At 45.2% G+C, this 24,268-nt stretch overlaps 1 protein-coding gene and 1 long non-coding RNA gene across 4 annotated transcripts; one reads left to right on the forward strand and one right to left on the reverse strand.

Moving 5' to 3' along the window:
- Positions 1-680: 680 nt before the first annotated feature.
- On the reverse strand, positions 681-24,268 carry LOC139031072 (uncharacterized). Of its 3 annotated transcripts, XR_011483514.1 has the most exons (5): positions 24,108-24,268; positions 18,252-19,187; positions 10,457-10,674; positions 1,868-6,188; positions 681-1,658 (listed from the first exon to the last, which is right to left on the reverse strand). It is a non-coding gene; the product is annotated as an uncharacterized lncRNA (long non-coding RNA). The 3 variants fall into 3 exon arrangements; XR_011483513.1 differs by lacking the exons at positions 681-1,658; positions 1,868-6,188 and having other exon boundaries at positions 8,038-10,674; positions 24,174-24,268; XR_011483512.1 differs by lacking the exons at positions 681-1,658; positions 1,868-6,188 and having other exon boundaries at positions 8,038-10,674.
- Positions 8,818-18,557, forward strand: KCNE2 (potassium voltage-gated channel subfamily E regulatory subunit 2). The gene is made up of 2 exons (XM_020892659.2): positions 8,818-8,908; positions 18,174-18,557. The coding sequence occupies exon 2, from the start codon at positions 18,186-18,188 to the stop codon at positions 18,555-18,557; it is 372 nt and encodes a 123-aa protein (XP_020748318.1). The 5' UTR covers positions 8,818-8,908; positions 18,174-18,185.

Raw genomic sequence — 24,268 nt, forward strand, 5'->3', positions numbered from 1 at the left:
GTTCAAAGTAGACTGAGTTGAGATGTGTTTTGAAGTGTCAGATTAAAACACGAAACCACAAAAGCAGTAAGAAATAAAGCTGAATCTATTGCTTGTCAGACAAAAGGACATGATCAAAAGGTCTGCCTGTGCAGAAATAAGAAGAACGAAGCTTAGGGCAACAATTTAAAAAAAAAAAAGTACAACAGAAGAGGACAAGTTTCTCGGAACAGGTTTCCAGTTGGTGCATGAGATGGATCATGCATCACTCTTCTTTGCAGTTGGCCATCACACCACTTAAAACACAAAAGCCCAGATACAGTTTCCAATGAAGTTGAGTTGGGTTGCCATAGTTCCGGTGGGTTCAATGTCACCCAGAGGTCACACTTACTCATCCAAGCTCAAGACTTGGAGAGATTTTTCTTGACAGGAGTGAATCTACAGTATCTGCTGATGGATTGGATATGGGAGGTAGGGAAAAGAAAGGAATCAAAGCTTATTCTTGGGTTTTTGGCTTAAGGAACTGAGAGGATGGTGAGTGTACATTTACTGTGATGGTGGAAGAGCAGATCTGGTGCAGAATTAAGCACTCTGTTTGGACCTTTGAAGCCAAGATGTCAACAGACAAGCAAGCAGAAATGTTAAGAAAGCATTTGGATGAGACTGAAGTTCAGAGGAAAGAATTGGGCTGGAGACATAAATTTATAAATATGGATTTTTAAGATATCACAATTAAATATTGTGGTATAGCTTACATCAAGTTACATGCACCTATTTCAAGTGTAAGTTGTATGACAAATGTATACACTTGGGTAACCACCACCACAATCAAGATATAGAACAATTCAGTCACCTGCAAAAGTTCTCTCTTCATCCTTTGCATTCATGCTTCTCACTTGGCCCCAGGAAACAACTGAACTGCTTTCTATCACTATAGATTACTTTTGTCCTTTCTGGAATTTCTAGAAATGGACTTACACAGTAAAACCCTTTTATGGTCTGACATGTTTTGCTCAGATAATGTTTTTGAGATTCATCCATGTGGTTGCATGTATCATTAGGTTGTTCCTTTTTACTTTTGAGCAATATTCTATTGTATAGTTAGACCACAATTTGTTTACTTGTTTGTCTATTGAGGGATATGTGGGTTATTCCCAGTGTTTATATTATCAATACAATCGCTATGAACATTCATGTGTAAGTCTTTGTGTGGATATACTTTTTCATTTATCTTGGGTGAATACATAGAAGTGCAAATTGTTGAGGCCCTTTTTAAAAATTAATTGATTTGGCTGTGATAGTCTTAGTTGTGGCATGTGGGATCTTTTTTTATTGCAGTATATGGCATCTAGTTCCCTGCCCAGGGATTGAACCTGGGCCCCCTGCACTGCATGGAGTCTTAGCCACTGGACCACCAAGGAAGTTCTCGTTGGGGCCCTTTTGCTAAGTTATTCAGAAACTACCAAACTGTTTCCAAGTGGTTGTATCATTTTCCATTCCCACCAGCAATGAGGAAAGTTCCAGTCATTCCTCAGCCTCACAATCGGTGTTCTCAGTCTTATTTAAAGCTTAGCCATTCTAGTATGTGAGTGGTGGCATCTCACTGTGCTCGTAAGTTCATTTCCCGGCTGACTAACCACGTTGAGCCACTGAGGGATATAGGAAGAAGTTCAAGGTAGCTAACAAAGAAAAGAAAGAAAAGAAATAATGATTAACTCCAAGGGGAGGGGGGGAAATTTGTACGGGAAAGATGTAATTACTGCTCACAGTGTGAGTCATCAAGGGACAAGGTTTCTATCCCCACAGAAATGCAAACTCTGAGATTGGATTCAACCCTCAATTGTGATGTAACTAACTTCCCAAGTGGCGCTAGTGGTAAAGAACTCACCGGCCAATGCAGGATATGTAAGACACACGGGTTTGATCCCTGGGTCGGGAAGATTCCCTGGAGGAGGAAACGGCAACCACTGCAGTATTCTTCCCTGGAGAATCCCCTGGACAGAGGAGTCTGGGGGGCTACAGTCCACAGGGTTGCAGACAGTGGACTGAGCATGCACGCGGGGTAGCTGCGTCTGGAGGGTGTGGAGGAAGGTGCGGCCACCGGCCGTCACAGAAGGACAGCAGGGGCAGCCTGTGCGGGGTGGCTCCCCTCACGGGACTCAGGCGGAGACTGACTGAGCCGAGGTTCTCCAAAGACGGTTGGCAGCCGTCTCCCTTCTCCATCATCTGTCATCAGAGCTATGTTCTTCTGAAGAAGTGGTGGTAGCCTCTTGGTCTGTATCCATAGCGGTGCCTGAAGAACACTGCAGAGAGCTTGAAAGGCAGACAATTCTTTATTTTTTTAAATTTTATCAAAACATTTGGGGCTTCCCTGGTGGCTCAGTGGGAAAGAATATGCCTGCCAACGCAAGAGACAAATCAGGGTTCAATCAAATCAGGTTTGATTCCTGCTCTGAGAAGATGCCACATGCCATGGAGCAACGAAGCCCCACATGCCACGAAAAAGAGGGTTTCCCTGCTGGCTCAGTCAGTAAAGAACCTGCCTGCCATGCAGGAGACCCGGGTTCGGTTCCTGGGTTGGGAAGATCCCCTGGAGGAGGAAATGGCAACTCACTCCAGTATTTTTGCTTGGAAAATCCCATGGACAGAGGAGCCTGGCGGGCTGCAGTCCATGGGGTCACAAGAGTTGGACACGACTGAGCGACTAAAGCACCACCATGTGCCCGAGAGCCTGTGTTCCACAACAAGAGAAGCCACAGCAATGCGAAGCCACTGCAGCTAGACAGTCGCCCCCGCTCACTGCAACCGGAAAAGCCTGAGCAGCAATAAAGACCCAGCACAGACAAAAAATGAAATAAAAAGATAAATAAAATTATTAAAAATTTTAGCAATACATTTAATGCAAACTAATATATCCAAAATATTATCATTTTGATAACACATTAATATAAAAATTGTTAATAAGATGGTCTGTATTATTTGTCGTAAGTCTTCAAAATCTGGTTTGTATTACACACTTACAGCACATTCCCATTCAGATCAGCCATATTCTGAGTTCAGTAACTGTCTTATGGGGCAACATATATCTACATGCTGAGAAGGACAACTGAGGCGGCTATCCAGTTCAAGCTAAACAAACAAGCCAACGTGCTTTTCTTTGCATAAGTTATTTAGATATTTCAGGACAAAATGGTTTTAAGCCTATGCGTTTACTCCAGGTATTATATTTGTTTCATCTCATTGATATTTTGGATAAAAATCAAATCCGATAGACTTGAAAGAAGGGTCAGTGTGAAGTTCTTATAAGTATTTAAGCTATCATACTGCTATTTTATGGGCTTTCCCTGGTGGCTCAGTGGTAAAGAATTCACCTGCAAGGCGGGAGACATGACAAGAGCTGTGGGTTCGATCCTTGGGTTGGGAAGATCCCCTGGAGAAGCAAAATGGCAACTCATTTCAGTATTGTTGCCTGGGAAATCCCATGGACAGAGGAGCCTGGCAGGCTATAGTCCATGAGGTCACAAAGAGTCAGATACAATTTAGCAACTAAACACATACACACAGTGCTATTTTGCATATATGAAATTCACTAGATTTGATGCTCAAGTTTTCCAAGTATTCCATAACTCTGTTTTAACCAACTTATCATCTGAGTTTCTATAGTTGAAAGGCAGACTCAATTCTAAACAAAGTCTTCTATGCTCTTCTCTTTCAAAGGAATTTTGGGTTTTGTCAGTGCTGGATGTCGGACTGAATAACACTTCATTTAAAATCCAAAAGCAGATTCAGCTCTCTAGATTTTAAAAACATGCCCTGTGTAGGCAGAGGTAAGTAAAGCTGCATGTGAAGATGTAGACTGCAGCGAAGTTTTGAAAGAGGATATTTACTTTCGTGTCCCTTGCTTTCTGGGCGGGTAGCATTTTATTGTTGGGGACAAGGCAGAGTAAGTCCATCGAGAGCCTTCTGCAGAGGTCAGGAAGGCCAGTGCCCGTCAGGGGACACAGGAGACAGTGCCCCCTTCCACTCTCTTCTCCAACTTGTGACAGCTACTTGCAAAGAAAGTGAAAGTGTGAGTCGCTCACTCGTGTCCAACTCTTTATGACCCCATGGACTGTAGCTCGCCAGGCTCTTCTGTCCATGGAATTCTCCAGGCAAGAATAATGGAGTGGGTGGCCATTCCTTTTTCCAGGGGATCTTCCCAAGTCAGGGATTGATCCCGGGTCTCCTGCACTGCAGGCAGATTCTTTACCATCTGATCCACCAGGGAAGCCCCTTACAAAACAGAATCACAGACATAGAGAATGAATTTATGGTTGCCCGGGGGGCGGATGGGAGTTTGGGAGTTTGGGATAAGCATATACACACTGCTATGAGTATATTTAAAATGGATAACCAACAAGGATGTACTGTACAGCACAAGGAAGTCTGCTTCATGTTACGTGGCAGCCTGGATGGGAGGGGAGTCTGGGGGAGAGTGGATACATGTATATGTATGGTGGAGTCCCTTTGCTGTCCACTGGAAACTATCACAATATTGTTAATTGGCTATACCTCAATTAAAAAAAAAAGTGCTGCCCTTCTAATAATAAGGCTGGCCAAGTTGTGCTTCTCACAGCCACGTCCTCTTTTTATTTCTCTGAGAAATAATAGCAAAAGTTAATATGTGTAAGGCACTTACTGTCTTATTATGTGCCAGGTCTACTAAGTGCTTTATGTTCTTTATCTCATCTCATTTTTATGACAACCCAATGAGATAGAAACTCCTTTCCATCTTGCAGCTGAAGAATCCACAGATCAGGAATACTGTGTAATTTGCTCTCCAGGCTTGTCAGCCTCCAAAGCCAAGCTCTTAGCCTCCAGGATCTATCACCTTCCAGTCTTGCTCAAATTACCAAAGTGTAGACTCTCTCTTTTGGTTCTCCTTAGCTCTGCACCAGGAAAACTCAAGTTGTAAGGTTAAACTGATGCTGAAGCTGAAGCTCCAATAATTTGGCCACCTGATGCGAAGAACTGACTCATTGGAAAAGACCCTGATGCTGGGAAAGAGTGAAGGCGGGAGGAGAAGGGGACGACAGAGGATGAGATGGTTGGATGGCATCACCGACTCAATGGATGAGTTTGAGCAAATTCCGGGAGTTGGTGATGGACAGGGAGGCCTGGTGTGCTGCAGTCCATGGGGACTAACTGAACTGAACAGAGTCGGACACTGAACTGAACTGAACTGAACTGAAGGTTAAACCACCAGGGCTGCCTGAGGAGCGAGATCAGCGTCTGTTCCTTGTTTCACCAGCAGGGGGCAGAGTCCGCTCAGTGGAATTTCCCAGGGAGACATTTAAATGTTCTGCTTCTGTTTCTATGAAAGCACTTTCAGTCCAATGGGGCCATCAAATCCATCCTTTCTGGTGGAGTTTGTCTTGTCTTGTTCAGTGAAGGCAATTTTAGAGAACTAATGCTGTCATAAGCAGCTGGTGCAGAGTTTTAGAAATCCTTGTATTTCTTCAGATCACATCTAGCACATTAGCTACGGTACTTGGTTGTTGCTGTTGTTCAGTGTCCAACTCTTTGTGACCCCGTGGACTGCAGCGCGCCAGGTTCTTCTGTCCTTCACCATCTCCTGGAGCTTGCTCAAACTCAGGTCCATTGAGTCAATGATGCCATCCAACCATCTCATCCTCTGTGGTCCCCTTCTCCTCCTGCCTTCAATCTTTCCCAGCATCAGGGTCTTTTCTAATGAGTCGGCTCTTCACATCAGGTGGCCATGGTAGTTTGTAGGCCATTTTAAACCCCAGCCCTCTTTCGCTTGCCAGCCAGAGTACTGCAAAACTTACTGTTCAGAGCACCACTTAATTAGAAAATCCAAGATGAAACAAAGTTAACGTTCTTTTACACTGGAACATTATTGGATAATGACCAGCCCTGTGACCCTCAAGTGACTTTGGTGGAGGGTAACTTCTGCAGCCACCATTCAGGAACCAGACTCAAACCCTGACTCTACTTCTTTAAAAACAACAACAACAAAAACTTACCTTTAAAATCTATTCATTTGGTTGTGCCGGGTCTCGGCTGTGGGTGGAAGAATCTTCCTGTGTCTTGGGAGACATTGTTTTGTGGCCCACAGAGTCTCCCAGGTGACTCAGTGGTAAAGATTCTGCCTGCCAATGCAGGAGACTCAGGAGACGTGGGTTCGATTCCTGGGTTGGGAAGAGCCCCTGGAGAAGGAAATGGTAACTTAATCCAGTACTCTTGCCTGGAAAATCCCATGGACAGAGGAGCCTGGCGGGCTACAGTCCATGGGGTCACAAAGAGTCGGACACGACCTAGCAACTAACCAACAGAGACTCTCTAGTTGTGGCTTGGGGGCTTAGCTGCTCTCTGGCATATGGAATCAGTTTTCGCCACTGGGAATAGAGCTCATGTCCCCTCCATTACAAGGTGGGTTCTGAACCCCTGGACCACCAGGGGGACCTCCCTGGCCCTACTTCTATTTCATTCCAGCCTGTCGACCTTACTGTGCCTGGATTCCCTAGTTGTCAAGTTCACAGTACTTTTCACACTGGGTTGTGGAAACAGTCACATGATGCTGATACAGGAAAAGCATTTGAGAACCTGGAGTGTGGTAAGAACTCAAGTTTGTCAGCTTCTCTTAAGTCCCCCTCTGCTCAGTTCCAATGTCTCCAACTATCATAGAAAGGATCATTCAGTAAGTAGAGTTTGTCCAGTTTTTCGTATTCTTTGCAGACTTGCTTCCATTTCCTCCATATAACATTTTTTGTGACCAGTTTCTATTTTACCAGACAACAGTGTTGCTATAATTCATTTGGAAATTGTTCCCAGAGACAGGTGAAATGAAGTGAACTGAGAGTTGCTCAGTTATGTCCGACTCTTTGCAACCCTGTGGACTATACAGTCCATGGAATTCTGCTGGCCAGAATACTGGAGTGGGTAGCCTTTCCCTTCTCCAGGGGATATTCCCAACCCAGGGATTGAACCCAGGTCTCCTACATTGCAGGCGGATTCTTTACCAGCTTAGCCACAGGGAAGCACACAATATTTAAACAAAATTTGGCTTATGAGGAGGTGGTCAGAATAGGAAGTCCTGCCTTGCAATATACTGACTGTCTTCTCACTTCAGTTCAGTTCAGTCGCTCAGTCATGTCCGACTCTTTGCGACCCCATGAACTGCAGCACGCCAGGCCTCCCTGTCCATCACCAACTCCCAGAGTTTGCTCAAACTCATGTCCATCGAGTTGGTGATGCCATCCAACTATCTCATCCTCTGTTCCTCTGTCATCCCCTTCTCCTCCTGCCTTCTATCTTTCCCAGCATCAGGGTCTTTTCCAAGGAGTCAGGTCTTCACATCAGGTGGCCAAATTAGTGGAGTTTCAGCTTCAGCATCAGTCCTTCTGATGAATATTCAGGACTCAACCCACACCAACCACCCACAGCCATATTCATGTCAGCTCTCTGGGACACATTCCCTCCCCAAGAGGTCTGCAGGGCAGGGTGCTGTCCACCAAGACGTCCCGGGGAGGGCAGCTCTTGTGCCCTGACTGGAGCTGGCAGCATGGGGCTGGAGGGGGGACTTGTGCCCAAGGCTAGACTCCACCCAGGCACACCCCTCCAGACACCAAGGTGAATTCCCAACTGCTGGTCGGTGTTTGACTTTCCACATAAGATTAGATTAAATATTTGGGTTCATAAACATCTAGGACTGCAGACGGCGGTCAGCGAGGGCTCGGCTGGCTGCAGGCTGAAGCTGCACACAGGCCAGACGTATGCAGCGCCCTGGAAGCTCCCCAAGCCAGCAAGAAGGTGCAGCGAAGAGTTCCCTGCCGCTCACATACCACACAGGCAAGTTTCCATCACAAATTCTTAGAGGAATTAAGTAACAAAGCTATTTTTTCCCCCCAGAAAATGATAAAAGGAATGATTTTCTCGGTACAAGGCCTGGCCTGTCTTTCCTTTCTGCTTGCCTTCCTCCCTTCTTCCCTCCTTCCTTTTCTGCGCCCTTTTGCTCTGTCTCTGTCTTCTGTTTCTCTTCCTCCTCTTCCTCCTCTATTTTCTTCTTCTCCTTTCCCTCTTTCTCCTCCTTCTTCTTTTTGTAGGGCTTTCTGTACTTGTTTCTTCAGTAGTTGCCTTTGCCCGAGCACCTTGAATGTGTATTTATTTTTTAAAATATTTAATTTAATTAATTGCACCAGGTCTTAGTTGAAGTATGTGGGATCTAGTTCCCTGACCAGGAAATGAACATGGGCCCTCTGCACTGAGAGGGTGGAGTCTTAGCCACTGGACCACCAGGAAAGTCCCTGAATACTTAATTTTCTAAATTGAAGTTTCATGGTAAATGCAGATACTCGTCTTTTTCTACTCCTGTTACAAAAGGGAAAGACTGCTGCCTTTCGTAGGTCCAGATGATGCTTCTGAGCCACGGTCTTGTAGGAAAGAGAGCTTTGGGTTGAGAATCAAGGGCATGTTGCTTTCCTCATAGTGTCGCTTTGTCCTTGTCATGAACTATGCACATGTATGACGGGGCCTCCCTGGAGACTCAGTACAGAATCTGCCTGCAGTGCAGGAGACCTAGGTTTAATCTCTGGGTCAGGAAGATCCCCTGGAGAAGGGAATGGCAATCCACTCCAGTACTCTTGCCTGGAAAATCCCATGGACAGAGGAGCCTAGTGGGCTACAGCCTATGGGGTCATAAAGAGTCAGACACAACTAAGCCACTGACACTTTCATTGTGTGACAGTTTAGGGGTTATTATGTGTCCTGAAGATAGGGCTCAACTCACTGATGTGTGTGGAGTCAAGCTTGGACCGTGGTCTCATTTATTTTTGCCCAGTGAGCTGACCAGTTGCAGGTGATGGAAACAGGGAGTTTCTGGACTTCATGACCTCTGCTAGGACAAAGTAGCGGCTGGGTGCCAGCCTGGGTGAGTTGGGTTTTGAGACTCAGCACCGTGACCTTGGGCGGGGGACTCAAGCTTGTCTTGGGCTATAGTTACTCTATTCCCCAAAGGAGCAGACAAGCCCCAAGAATCTCTAGGGACCCATCCTTTTATTTGACTGAGCAAGAACCATCTATTAAAAATGCCTGAAAATGTAGACCCATTTGTATTAAATCATGTGACCTTGCCAATATTTGACCATTTTTAACCTCTATAAATGGCAACTTCAAATGGTTCAACAGGACGTAAATAATAGTGTCTTCTGCATTCCTTCTTAAGGTGAATGCCCATTATGGTATTCAACTTAGAGGACAAAAAACTGTTTATACTAAATGCGGTCAACATTTATCAGTTAAGTAGTTATTCTGGATATCAGAAATGTTAATCTGTTTCAGGAGATGTCCATCAATGAAACAGCTTTCACACACCAGGATTTGGTTTTTGCCTGTGGGAATGGGACAGACAATGGGTTGCCCAGCCCTGTCTCATGCAACGGTGTCTGAACTTTGACTTGACTTCTTCAGTCTGGCCCAGGGTCAGCACTGAGGCATTTTATCCCCAGAGGCCCTTTTCAGCTCTGTGCTTAAAAAGCACATCCTGATTTGCTTATCAATGGCCTCTGTCCATATAAAAGAGCTGAACAAATAATCAGCAGTATTAGCTCTAAGAGGCCGGTCAATGCAGCTTCCTCCACACCCAGAAACAAACCCAACTCCCGGGGAACTCTGAACTCCTTCATCTCAAAGATACTTTGTGGCAGAGATTCTTGGTTGGGTTTCGGGGGCCCAGGAGTCCCCCAAAAGTGAATGTAGAGCTTTGTATCTGTATACATTATATATACTATATATACTTTTCTGGGGAAAAATAGTCATTTTTTCAATTTTGTTATTCAAGGAATCTGGGGACCCTCCCTACCCCTCCCCTCCCACAAATAAGTTAAGAATCACTATTGTATGTTGTAGTTTCCAGTTGAAATCTGCAGAACACAGGGTAGGAATGTTCATTCATTCACCAAGCCAGTAATAAAGTCTGCTCCCCACCAACCCCAGGCTTCCCTGGGGGGCTCAAATGATAAAAGAATCTGCCTGCAATGCAGGAGACCTGCGCTCAATCCTTGGTTGGGAAGATTCCCTTGAGAAGGGCATGGCAACCCACTGCAGTATTCTTGTCTTGAGAATCCCACAGGCAATGGAGCCTAGCGGGCTACAGTCCATGGGGTCGCAAAGAGTTGGACATGATTGACTTTCACTTCACCCAACAACCCCTGGCAGGTCCCGGGATTCGAAGATGCATAAAATGATCCCTGCCCTCCAGCAGCTCCATTCTCATGTCTTTTGGAATCAAAGGATTTATTCTCTAAACATCAGTTTCCTCATTTGTAAAACAGGTTCAGTTCAGTTCAGTTGCTTAGCCATGTCCGACTCTTTGCAACCCATGGACTGCAGCACGCCATGCCTCCCTGTCCATCAACAACTCCCGGAGTTCACCCAAACTCATCTCCATCGAGTCAGTGACGCCATCCAACCATCTCACCCTCTGTCATCCCTTTCTTCTCCTGCCTTCAATCTTTCCCAGCATCTGAGTCAGTCCTTCCCATCAGGTGGCTAAAGTATGGGAATTTCAGCTTCAACATCAGTCCTTCCAGTGATTATTCAGGACTGATTTCCTTTAGGATGGACTGGTTGGATCTCCTTGAAGTCCAAGTGTCTCTCAAAAGTCTTCTCCAACACCACAGTTCAAAAGCATCAATTCTAAAAAAAATAAATAAAACACAAAAGCATCAATTCTTCAGCACTCAGCTTTCTTTATAGTCCAACTCTCACATCCATACATGACCACTGGAAAAACCATAGCCTTGACTAGACAGACCTTTGTTGGCCAAGTAATGTCTCCATTTTTTAATACACTGTCTAGGTTGGTCATAACTTTTCTTCCAAGAAGCAAGCATCTTTTAATTTCATGGCTGCAGTCATCATCTGCAGTGATTTTGGAGCCCCCCAAAATAAAGTCTGACACTGTTTCCCCTGTTTCCCCATCTGTTTGCCATGAAATGATGGGACCAGATGCCATGATCTTAGTTTTATGAATGTTAAGCTTTAAGCCAACTTTTTCACTCTCCTCTTTCACTTTCATCAAGAGTCTCTTTAGTTCTTCTTTGCTTTCTGCCATAAGGGTAGTGTCACCTGTGTATCTGAGGTTATTGATATTTCTCCTGGCAATCTTGATTCCAGCTTGTGTTTCATCCAGTCCAGCATTTTGCATGATGTACTCTGTATATAAGTTAAATAAGTAGGGTAACAATATATAGCCTTGACATAGTCCTTTCCTGATTTGGAACCAATCTGTTGATCCATGTCCAGTTCTAACTGTTGCTTCTTGACCTGCATACAGATTTCTCAGGAGGAAGGTAAGGTGGTCTAGGATTCCCACCTCTTGAAGAATTTTCCATAGTTTGTTGTGATCCACACAGTCAAAGGCTTTGGCATAGTCAATAAAGCAGAAGTAGATGTTTTTCTGGAACTTTCTTGCTTTTTCCATGTTCCAACAGATGTTGGCAATTTGATCTCTGGTTCCTCTGCCTTTTCTAAATTCAGCTTGAATATCTGGAAGTTCTCAGTTCATGTACTGTGAAAGTCTGGCTTGGAGAATTTTGAGCATTACTTTACTAGCATGTGAGATGAGTGCAATTGTGTGATAGTTTGAGCATTCTTTGGCATTGCCTTTCTTTGGGATTGGAATGAAAACTGACTTTCCAATCCTGTGGCCATTGCTGAGTTTTCCAAATTTGCAAACATATTCAGTGCAGCACTTTCACAGCATCATCTTTTATGATTTGAAATAGCTCAACTGGAATTCCATCACCTCCACTACCTTTGTTTATAGTGATGCTTCCTAAGACCCACTTGACTTAGAATTTCAGGATGTCTGGCTCTAGGTGAGTGATCATACCATCATGATTATCTGGGTCGTGAAGATCTTTTTTGTACAGTTCTTCTGTGTATTCTTGCTACCTCTTCTTTATATCTTCTGCTTCTGTTCAAGCCAAGTCACTCAGTCACGTCTGACTCTTTGTGACCCCACGGACTGTAGCCTACCAGGCTCTTCTGTCAGTGGGATTTTCCAGCAAGAGTACTGGAGTGGGTTGCCATTTCCTTCTCCAGGGGATCTTCCTGACCTAGGGATCGAACCCGGGTCTCCAGCATTCAGACAGATGCTTTACCATATGAGCTACTAGGGAAGCCCATGTCATGGCCATAGGACATGCTTCTGTTAGGTCCCTACCATTTCTGTCCTTTATTGAGCCCATTTTTGCATGAAATGTTCCCTTGGTATCTCTAATTTTCTTGAAGAGATCCTGTAGTCTTTCCCATTCTATTGTTTTCCTCTATTTCTTTGCACTGATCATGGAGGAAGGCTTTCTTATCTCTCCTTGCTATTCTTTGGAACTCTGCATTTAAATGGGTATATCTTTCCTTTTCTCCTTTGCCTTTCACTTCTCTTCTTTTCATAGCTTTTTGTAAGGCCTCCTCAGACAACCATTTTGCCTTTTTGCATTTCTTTTCTTGGGGATGGTCTTGATCACTGCCTCCTGGAGAAGGAGGTAATTGTCTACATTTTAGAGAGGTTTTGATCATCCCATGAACAGCACACAATAAATAGGAAATTGAAACTAAGCAAGCAAGCAAGCAAACATGACCAGGAGCTTAGGGGAAAGCTTGTGTTGGGGTGACCACTGACCTAGGTTCCTGAAACTACAAGAGCAAACCACCTTTCTACCATGTGTGAATCTTGGGCTTTCCTGGTGGCCCAGTGGTTAAGAATTCACCTTGCAATGCAAGAGACAGTGGTTCGATCCCTGGTCTGGGAAGATCCCACACACTGTGGAGCAACTAAAGCCCATGTGCCATAACTTACTGAGCCAGTGCTCTAGAGCCCACAAGGCGAAAGCACTGAGCCCACACGCTGCAGCGACTGAAGCCTGTTCACCTCGAGCCCATGCTCTGCGACAAGAGAAGCCACCACAATGAGAAGCCTGAGCATCGCACTGAAGAGTAGCCCCCACTCACCACAACTAGAGAAAGTCTGCATGTAGCCACAAAGACCCACCACAGCCCCAAACTAAATACATCTTAAAAAAATAAAATAAAATGTGTGAATCTGGAGACACCCAGCTCACTCCTCTAGTAGAGCTGTACTTCTTCCTTCCTCTGCAGTGACCCTCCCCTCAAGATTCAAAGCGCCCCATCCTCATTCCAACGTGAACAACTGGGGCTTCCCTTGAGGCACCCCAGCCTGGATGGCCTTGCTAAACATCAAACCACACCTCTCCTGTGTACACTATGTTCCCTCGGAGCCCTGAAGGAACAGGGTGCTAATGACTGAACTCTTCTTATGAGTCAGGCTCTGGCCCGGAGTGTTCACAGGTGGTGAAGAGCCTAGGAGTTGGTTTGATGAAAACATTCACAGAACAGTGTTGGTAGTGAGCGTGACAGACTCTACCGTCCCTCCCATGTAACACTGGGACTTTACTGCCTCCACTTGGAGGAGACAGGAATTACAGGCACAGAGACACAGTCCATGAAGGAGACTCATGGAAGGCGGGCAGGCCAAGGAGCTCCGCGCATGGAGGAGCTTGTAATGTGACCACCTCTCTGGATGAACCCAGATCCAAGGTGGGCGTCCAAGGTGGGCCTCAGGTGGCCCAGGACATGCAGGAGCTGCTTCACAGAACAGCTCTTCAATGAGCAGAAACAACTAGAATAGTTCTCATGTCGACAGAAAACAACAACAACAAAACATGAAGGGGATGTTCTCTGCCCAGAAGAGGTCCCTCCTCCCCCTTCTCAGTTGCTCAGGGTCTTCCCCCAGACTAAACTTCCCTCATCACCCACCAACCAGCCTTTTTATTTCATAAACTAGCTCTTCTGGGATTTTTGTTTGTTCTGCTGCCCCCCATCCCCGCCCCCGTTGTCTCTATGTTCCAACAATTTTTCTATTTGACTTGACTGAAGGAAACTGAATTCTCTCTAGAGGGTGTGGCAGGGGGATGTATACACTGGGAAAACATTTTTTTTTTTAATTGGCTGGAGCTGTGAGAAAAGGTTGGAAGGACCAGAGGGTGAGAACACTGGTGGGTGAAGTGGTTGGGCACCATCACAGTTGTGAGGTGAGCCCTGGAGAACACAGTAAGGGCTGGTTGTCTGTTGATGCATGAGACACGTCTGAGGTCCCCCCAGATGAGTAGACCTGGGCTCTTCCAGGTTGAAGAAGCCAGTGGTGATGATGTCTTGAGTCTTCTTAAAGTCAGTTCAGCTACACTCTTTAACAGTGAACTGCTATTTTATGAGGGACAAGCATACCTCTGTCAGATTGCTTGGAAAATGTGCTTGGCAAGTTGTTGTTCAGTCTCTGTCGTGTCCGACTCTTTGGGACTCCACAGACTGTGCATGACGAGTACTTCAGGGCAATCTCACATCTTTGTTGAATTCCTTTTTGACCCTCTCTGTTCACACCTGTTACAATGCTTTGCTCTTCACATGCTCCTTTGTCTCCATCTCTCCCACAACACTGAGGTTCCACGGGTAGAATTCTCATATTCGCTGCTGCTGCATTTCCAATGCCGGCATGTACCTGGCACATTCATTTATTCATTAGACATCCACTGTGTGCCTAGTGTGTGCCAGGCTCTGTGCCAACGTTTGCTAAACCAGGGTAGACAGAGGCGATGTGAGTCCTGCCCTCAGAGGCATGATGACTGATGGGAGAGATGAGACCACAAGCCAATAATTACACACATACACAGAGTGACATATACACATAATTACCACATATTGGAGAGAGTGCTTTGAAGAAAAGTAAAAAGATACTGGGCTTACCTGGTGGCTCAGTGGTAAAGAACCCATCTGCTAATGCAGGAGATGCGGGTTCGGTCCCTGGGTTGGGAAGATCTCCTGGAGAACAAAGCGGTAACCCACTCCAGTATTCTTCCCCAGAGAATCCCAAGAACAGAGGAGCTGGGCAGGCTCCACAGAGTCACAAAAGAGTTGGACATGACTTAGCAACTAAAACAGCAACCAAACAACAGAAAAAGACAGCATTGGAGAGAACTGGGGGAGGGGAGAGTGGCTGAGAGCAGGACCAGGGATATTTTCTCAGTTCAGTTCAGTCACTCAGTCGTGTCCAACTCTTTGTGACCCCACGAATCGCAGCACACCAGGCCTCCCTGTCCATCACCAACTCATAGAATTTACTCAAACCCATGTCCATCGAGTCGGTGATGCCATCCAGCCATCTCATCATCTGTTGTCCCCTTCTCCTCCTGTCCCCAATCCCTCCCAGTATCAGGGTCATTCCCGTTGAGTCAACTCTTTGCATGAGGTGGCCAAAGTATTGGAGTTTCAATTTCAGCATCAGTCCTTCCAGTGAGCACCCAGGACTGATCTCCTTTAAGATGGACTGGTTGGATATCCTTGCAGTCCAAGGGACTCTCAAGAGTCTTCTCCAACACCACAGCTCAAATGCATCAATTTTTTGGCACTCAGCTTTCTTCACAGTCCAACTCACACATCCATACATGACCACTGGAAAAAACCACAGCCTTGACTAGATGGATCTCTGTTGGCAAAGTAATGTCTCTGCTTTTTAATATGCTGTCTAGGTTGGTCATAACTTTCCTTCCAAGGAGTAAACAGCTTTTAATTTCATGGCTGTAATCACCATCTGCAGTGATTTTGGAGCCCAAAAAAATAAAGTCAGCCACTGTTTCCACTGTTTCCCCATCTATTTCCCATGAAGTGAGGGGACTGGATGCCATGATCTTAGTTTTCTGAATGTTGAGCTTTAAGCCAACTTTTTCACTCTCCTCTTTCACTTTTATCAAGAGGCTTTTTAGTTCATCTTCACGTTCTGCCATAAGGGTGGTGTCATCTGCATATCTGAGGTTATTGATATTTCTCCCGGCAATCTTGATTCCAGCTTGTGCTTCTTCCAGTCCAGTGTTTCTCATGATGTACTCTGCATATAAGTTAAACAAGCAGGGTGACAATATACAGCCTCGACGTACTCCTTTTCCTATTTGGAACCAGTCTGTTATTCCATGTCCAGTTCTAACTGTTGCTTCCTGACCTGCACATAGGTTTCTCAAGAGGCAGGTCAGGTGGTCTGGTAGTCCCATCTCTTTCAGAATTTCCCACAGTTTATTGTGATACACACGGTCAAAGGCTTTGGCATAGTCAATAAAGCAGAAATAGATGTTTTTCTGGGACTCTCTTGCTTTTTTGATGATCCAGCAGATGTTGGCAATTTGATCTCTGGTTCCTCTGCCTTTTCTAAAACCAGCTTGAACAACTGGAAGTTCACGGTTCACATATTGCTGAAGCCTGGCTTGGAGAATTTTGAGCATTACTTTACTAGCGTGTGAGAAGAGTGCAATTGTGTGGTAGTTTGAGCATTCTTTGGCATTGCCTTTCTTTGGGATTGGAATGAAAACTGACCTTTTCCAGTCCTGTGGCCACTGTTGAGTTTTCCAAATTTGCTGGCATATTGAGTCAAGCACTTTCACAGCATCATCTTTGAGGATTTGAAATAGCTTAACTGGAATTCCATCACCTCCACTAGCTTTGTTCATAGTGATGCTTTCTAAGGCCGGCTTGACTTCACATTCCAGGATGTCTGGCTCTAGGGGAGTGATCACACCATCATGATTATCTGGGTCGTGAAGATCTTTTTTGTACAGTTCTTCTGTGTATTCTTGCCACCTCTTAATATCTTCTGCTTCTGTTAGGTCCATACCATTTCTGTCCTTATCGAACCCATCTTTGCATGAGAAGCAGCAGCTGAGCTGGGCCCCAGAGGTTGAGGAGGTAGCAGAGGGAAGAGACGGGGGAAAGTATTCCAGGCTGAGGGCATAGAATATACAAGTGTCCTGATGCAGAAGAACGTTTACTGAGCTGGAGGAAGGCAGACCAGGCCAGTAAGACCAGTTGTCATACTGCTACTGCTGCTAAGTCACTTTAGTCGTGTCCGACTCTGTGTGGCCCCATCCCTGGGATTCTCCAGGCAAGAACACTGGAGTGGGTTGCCATTTCCTTCTCCAATGCATAAAAGTGAAAAGTGAAAGTGAAGTCGCTCAGTCAGGTCTGACTCTTCGTGACCCCATGGACTGCAGCCTACCAGGCTCCTCCGTCCATGGGATTTTCCAGGCAAGAGTACTGGAGTGGGGTGCCATTGCCTTCTCTGCCAGTTGTCATAAGGGAAGAATAATTGGGGATGTGGTTAGGGGCTGGCAGGGCCAAGCTAGGAAGGAGGATTTTACTTTGAGAACAACAGGAAGGTACTGCATGTTTTCAAAACAAGGGAACGATATGCTCCCATTTCCCTCTTAAAAAGAGCACATTGACTGGGCAGAGATGGGCAGATGTGACCCTGGGGAGGCGGTTTTGGGGAGGGTTGTATCGCACTGCACTGTGTCCGCCAGGTGAGAGACGCTGGTGCCCGGGCAGCAGGAACAAGGATGGAGTTGAGAAATATGAGTGATGTCTCACATTGTTCCTTTGTGTCACTTACCAAAACTGCTTCTTTCAAATACGGAAGGACATACTCATACCTTAGGGGTACTTGGAATAAATCACAGTCTGCACATAGGAAATGGAGTGGATCACAATGTCTGTCCATGGCCCTTGCAAACTTCTGCCCCATAATTCTCTAAGAACACAGAACATACATCAGTCATTGCTTCCTTCAGCTGATGTCTGTGGAATATCTATCATGAATAAGGCATTGTGCTAGCTATTGTGAGGTGATCTGTCTATTTAGAAACAAGTAATGGATGAAAGACTATCAATGAAAATTTTGAAGGTAAGAAAAATATAAGGAAGAAAAAATCTGAGTATAACAGCCATGTTAGCACTTTAAACTTATTTATTTCCAGTCTTTTTTCATTTTCTTCTACATATATTATTTATTTACATATGCAAATTGAGATCATAATACATATAGTTTTATGTGCTCTGTAACTATTGTGTGTTTATGTTACTTTTATTGTAAGATACGGTGCATGCAAAACTGCTGCGTGAAACATGAAATTTAAAGAAAAATAAAATATGCACTTAATCACAAGCCAGGTGAAGAAGAAATAATATTACTTCCCCCTCAACCTTGTCTGCCCCTCCCTCCATTCCTTAAGGCAGCCAAACAGAGAAAGAATTCATTTTCTTAAACTTGCTCACCTATTTTATTATTTAAATTGCAGCAGGACGGAAATATGCTAACTCTATCCAATCTGACACAGACACTGGAATATGTCTTCAAAAGGATTTTTATCACTTACATGGACAACTGGCGCAGGAACACAACAGTTGAGCAAGAGGCCCTGCAAGCCAAGGTTGATGCTGAGAACTTCTACTACGTCATCTTGTACCTCATGGTGATGATCGGAATGTTCTCTTTCATCATTGTAGCCATCCTGGTGAGCACAGTGAAATCCAAGAGACGAGAGCACTCCAATGACCCGTACCACCAGTACATCGTGGAGGACTGGCAAGGGAAGTACAGAAGTCAAATTGTGAACCTAGAAGAACCAAGGGCCACCATCCATGAGAACACAGGTGCAGCAGCGCTCACGATGTCTCCTTGATCAGAGCTGGAGGCATGGAGCCAACATCTGACATGCAAATATGAAGAGACACTGGTTCCATGGAGTCAATCCAAGTTGTCATGCTTCAAAGACACTAAGTTCCTCACTCTGTGTTGAGAATTTTCAACAAGATCATGTAGTTGATCAGCTAAGAGGACATTTCAATCTCATGCTTCACGTTTGCTCGGTGGAGCAATTTATGCCAAAGCCCTCTTTTCCTTTCTGTGCAATGTCAATGTCATTTTAATCAATGTCAATAGTGAAAATAAAAACATTTGAAGTAATGGGCCTGGGCAGTGGCAGTAGATATAGGAAGGAGAAATTAACAAATCATTGAACATTCTCCCTTGTGAAATATTATTTTGTATGTCTGACTGATTTGATTTATAAGTAACCTAGGTGTATTATTCAGAAATGGAGGTTCAAAAATCTATCACTTGCTCACTAGATTGAAGTAGGAGCATTTATTAATTCATGAATATACAGTCTGAAGTGACAAATGAACAAAACCACAGGTTTCCTTTATGTGTATTGCTTCCTTGGCATTGAGCTTATTTGGAAGTTGGAAGACAGAATCAACATTTCATAAGGGTAGAGTCCACACCAGATAAATAGATCTTTAGGAACGACCTGGTGTAACAAAAAGATATTTTTAATTAACATTTTAAATTTTACAAAAGACTAAAAGTTCTTGTTATTATAGAAAAAATAATAAAACATGAAAATGCTGCCTGATAAACCATTCTTTTCATTCAATTTATTTTCTTGGTTTACAATTACTTATGTTTCAAGAAATGTATTTTCACTAATGTATGGAAAGAAGCTGAATTGCTGAGGTCTATTAAACAGCTAGACAGTAACTGCTTAATATTTTCACCCTGGGGGTCACGATATTATAGAATGTCAGGGCCAAAGGGCACCTTGGAGATCATAGTATCTTTGTCACACCATTTCATTTATGGATAGGCAACTCCAGTTCACAGTTTAGGTGACTTCATTCCTTAATTCATTCAAGCACCATTTATTATCTGTCTACTTGGGTCAATGGCTTCCCTTGTGGCTCAGCTGGTAAAGAATCTGCCTGCCATGTGGGAGAACTGGGTTCGATCCCTGGGTTGGGAAGATCCCCTGGAGAAGGGAAAGGCTACCCAGTCCAGTATTCTTGCCTGGAGAATTCCATGGGTTATACAGCACATGGGGCCGCAAAGAGTTGGACAAGACTGAGCGACTTTCACTTTCACTTTCTGGGTCAATGGCCTAGACCAGGAGTATACATATGAACATGATTGCCTGAGCTGGAGGAACTCACTCAGCAGAGAGGGAGGCAGACACAGAGAGGCAGTCAGAACATCCTGATGATACAATGTGACAGGGTTATAAGGAGACCAACACAAAGTGGGAGGAGCCAGGACAGAGGGCCGGTCTACCTCGGGTTAAGGTGGAGAGCGGCTGAGGGGAACGCCAACAGCAGGACAGATATATGGGGTGAAGCCTCACGCCCCCTTGGTTACACTCTGCTCCTTCCCCAGCCCCCTGTCTCCTCAGCAAAGACAGGGCACTGTGAACAAAGCCTCAAGTCTCAGAGCACTGAGACAAAACTGAAAACAAGAGTCCTTCTTCAGCCTCTTACATGGATTACAAGATTTGTCTCTTTAGAGTGAAATACATTAGGTCTGTTTCCTAATAACAAGCATGTGACTGTGCTAACAGAAGCATTAAATACACTGTTAAGGAAAGCCACCCATATTCAAAGAGCATATATGGCAAGAGTAGTTTCTCTCCTTAGATGAGAAACCCAGAAATGCTGAACCACACAGAAATCTTTTTTTTAATTAATTTATTTATTTTGGCTGCATTCAGTCTTAGTTGCAGCACACAAGCTTATTTGCCCTGAGGCATGTGGAATCTTAGTTCCTGGACCAGGTATCAAATCTGTGTCCCCTCATTGGAAGGTAGATTCTTTTTTTTTTTAAATTTTATTATGAAAAATTGTGTTAAACATTTACAAAAGAAGAGAATAGTTTGGAGGGCAGATTCTTAACCACTGGACTGCCAGGGAAGTCTCCAGAACATTTTCATCAACGTGCCCAGAGCAGCAGATGGATAGCGTCACTGATTCAATGTACATGAGTTTGAGCAAACTCCAGGAAATAGTGAAGGACAGAGAAGCCTGGCATGCTGCAATCCACAGGTTCGCAAAGAGCTGGACACAACTGAGTGACTGAACAACAACCAGAGCAGCAACTCGGGCCACGAAATGTCAGCTTCGGGTCTGGATGCAGACAGGAATCCAAGGTTTCTACTAACTGACCAAATTTATCTCCTTGACCAAACCCTGGTCAGGCTCCTTTGAACCCTCTTCTTGAATTGACCTCAACCTTGGCCTAAAAACCCTGCAGACTCTTGGCACAAAAGATACCATCCACCTCCCCACACTAAGAGTCTTGAACAAACACTACCTACATGCCTAAGGAGATCCTGGCCTAGGAAAACTTAAGGAGCCAGGAGAATGTACTATTTGTTCAGGCCAAAACCTGGTGGTAGGCAAATCAGCCCCTTGAATCCCAGCTAGAGCATTCACTTTAGAAACCTTTCAATTATAAATCCTTTTCCTCCTCCTTTGAGGTATAAATCATTTACCACTCAGAACTGCCTTGTCTCTTTCATATGCTAGCATTCAAGGAGGGGCTTTAACTTGCACCACTGCCTCCAGTCATAAAGACTTTGACCCAGAGGTGGTTGACCCAGTTCCCTCCACTTTTTATAAATTTCCGCTGACTCTGCTCAAGTACCTGCTGTCCCAATCCCTTCTTTTTTTTTTTTTTTTTTAAATTTTGGCTGCACTGGGTCTTTGTTGAGGCACACAGACTCCTCTAACTGCAACACATGGGCTCAGTTCCCCCAAGGCAGGTGGGATCTTACTTTCTGGTCCAGGGATCAAATCAGGGAAGTCCCCTTCCTTTTCCTTTTAAAATGCCCAGTTACCTCGGTACAAACCGAGCCTGGTTCATGCTGGGTTCTCTTCCCTACTGTGACAGTTACTGAATAAAGTCCGTCCTTTACACTTCAACTGGTGTCCAGTTTTATCTTTGACACAGGAAAACAAATTAAGGGGGAAAATATCTAGGTTCCCCTAATTAAGTATGTTTTATTATCATCACTTAAAGTATGCTGGGGCCAACACAGATGGTTGGCAGCCAACCTTACTTTGGGGGAACAAGAGAAATGCCCAATATTTACCAGCATTTCAGGTCTACAGTCGCTGGTAACTGCTCCACTTTGTCACTCCAGCATCAATTCCCACCGAACCCAGCCTTGCCACATTCAACCTGGCAACTAAAAAAACGCCAGTTCCAACAAGTTGCTGGTTTTCTTTCCCACCTGTCTGCTTTTGAGTTCTTTCCGGTTGATCCATATAAACTGAGTCCCACTCACTTTTTACAGCAGAGCGCAGAACCCATTTGAAAAGGAACCCATGGCAGTAGCTGCCCTGATAGTCGAGGTTCAGATTACCCAGAGTCAGGTCCCAGCTCTGGCACTTGCTAGCTTTAAAACTCTGGACAGTTTAATCAGTTTGTGTCTCTGTTTCTTCATCTGTGAAATGGTTATAGTCACATCATGTCTTTCATAGGCTTGTAAGACTTTTATTAGACAATAGCTGCAAAGTGCTTAGAGCAAAGCTATTTTTGTTACTCTCTCCAGGAAAACTTGGCAGAACTTGTTCACAGAACTAACCGTCCTCTCCCCAGTCCCTCAGCTTGTCCTTTCCTCTGCACTCCCAACGGGATTCCACGAGACAGCCTGGGTTCAAATCTCAATTTTGCCACTCCAATTCACACGTTTCCTTGCATCAACCACTTAATCACCCCCTGCCTCAGTTTCCTCAACCAAAAAAGGGTGAACTTCCCTCTTGTTACCCTGGAATTTGGGTGTCCACTTTGCACCCTTGCTTGGGTGTGGGCTCAAATTCCACTCCGGTTTACTAAGAGCTTGTTTGAATGAAGGAATATGGGAACCTAGTAACAGTCACCCTACAGCTATCCCAAAGGAAAAGGAATGCATTTTTGGCAGAGAAGATAAAGGCTAAATTTGGAAACTTCTGAGGATCCACATCGGACTGGTTCCAACAACAGACTGGTTCCAAATCAGGAAAGTATGTCAAGGCTGTATATTGTCACCCTGCTTATTTAGCTTACATGCAGAGTACATCATCAGAAACACTGGACTGGATGAAGCAAAAGCTGGAATCAAGATTGCGGGGAGAAATATCAATAACCTCAGATATGCAGATGACACCACACTTACGGCAGAAAGTAAAGAAGAACTAAAGAGCCTCTTGATGAACATGAAAGAGGAGAGTGAAAAAGTTGGCTTAAAGCTCAACATTCCCTGGTGGCTCAGATACTAAAAGCATCTGGCTACAATGAGGGAGACCTGGGTTCAATTCCTGGGTTGGGAAGATCTCCTGGAGAAGGAAATGGCAACCCACTCCAGTATTCTTGCCTGCAAAATCCCATGGACAGAGGATCCTTGCAGGCTACAGTCCATGGGGTCGCAAAGAGTCTGACACAATTGAGCGACTTCACTTTCAGGAAACTAAGATCATGGCATCCAGTTCCATCACTTCATGGCAAATATATGGGGAAGCAATGGAAACAGTAACAGACTTTATTTCTGGGGGGCTCCAAAATCACTGCAGATGGTGACTGCAGCCATGAAATTAAAAGATGTTTGCTCCTTGGAAGAAAAGCTATGACAAACCTAGACAGGATATTAAAAAGAAGAGACATCACTTTGTCAACAAAGGTCCGTCTAGTCAAAGCTATGGTTTTTCCAGTAGTCATGTATGGATGTGAGAGTTGGGAGTACAAAAAAAACTGAGCGCTGAAGAATTGATGCTTTTGAACTGTGGTCTTGGAGAAGACTCTTGAGAGTCCCTTGGACTGCAAGGAGATCCAACCAGTCCATCCTAAAGGAGATCAGTCCTGAACATTCACTGGAAAGACTGATGCAGAAGCTGACACTCCAATACTTTGACCACATGATTCGAAGAGCTGTCTCACTGGGAAAGACCCTGAAGCTGGGAAAGATCGAAGGCGGGAAGAGTAGAGGATGACAGAGGATGAGATGGTTGGATGGCATCACCGACTCGATGGACTAGTTTGAGTAAACTCCGGAAGTTGGTGATGGACAGGGAGGCTTGGCGTGCTGCAGTCCATGGGATCGCAGAGAGTCGGACACGACTGAGCGACTCAACTGGGGACCCTCTTGCCCTCAGCGGCACACAGTGAGGAACACCCAGGGACGAGAGACTGCTGAGGGGTAGGGGCCGGCGACGTCCCGCTCTCCCGCCGCCGTCCTCCTCCTCCAGCTCCGGTCAGGGAAGAACAAGACCGTCCCACCCTCCCCCCCCCCCCACCCCCACCCCCACCCCCACCCCACGGGGTGGACGAAAACGCCTGGCCCACGCCCCAGAAGTTCGCCCCTGGCCCAGTCAAGTCTGTCCGGTGACCCATGTCGCGGCCGCACGAAGGCCGCCCGGGCCCATACCGCGGGTTCCAGAAGCTGGAAATCGTCTCGGCGGCCCGGGCCCACTAAGCCGGGGGAGCCACCTACCCGCCATAGCAGCGCAGGCTCCCGGCGCCGGCGCGCGGAGCGGTGCATTTCGGGACGTCTAGTTTCCCCGCGGCACTGTGGGAGTCGTGGTTTGT

This window comes from Odocoileus virginianus, chromosome 25 (genome assembly GCF_023699985.2).
Source record: "Odocoileus virginianus isolate 20LAN1187 ecotype Illinois chromosome 25, Ovbor_1.2, whole genome shotgun sequence".
NCBI lineage: Eukaryota > Metazoa > Chordata > Mammalia > Artiodactyla > Cervidae > Odocoileus > Odocoileus virginianus.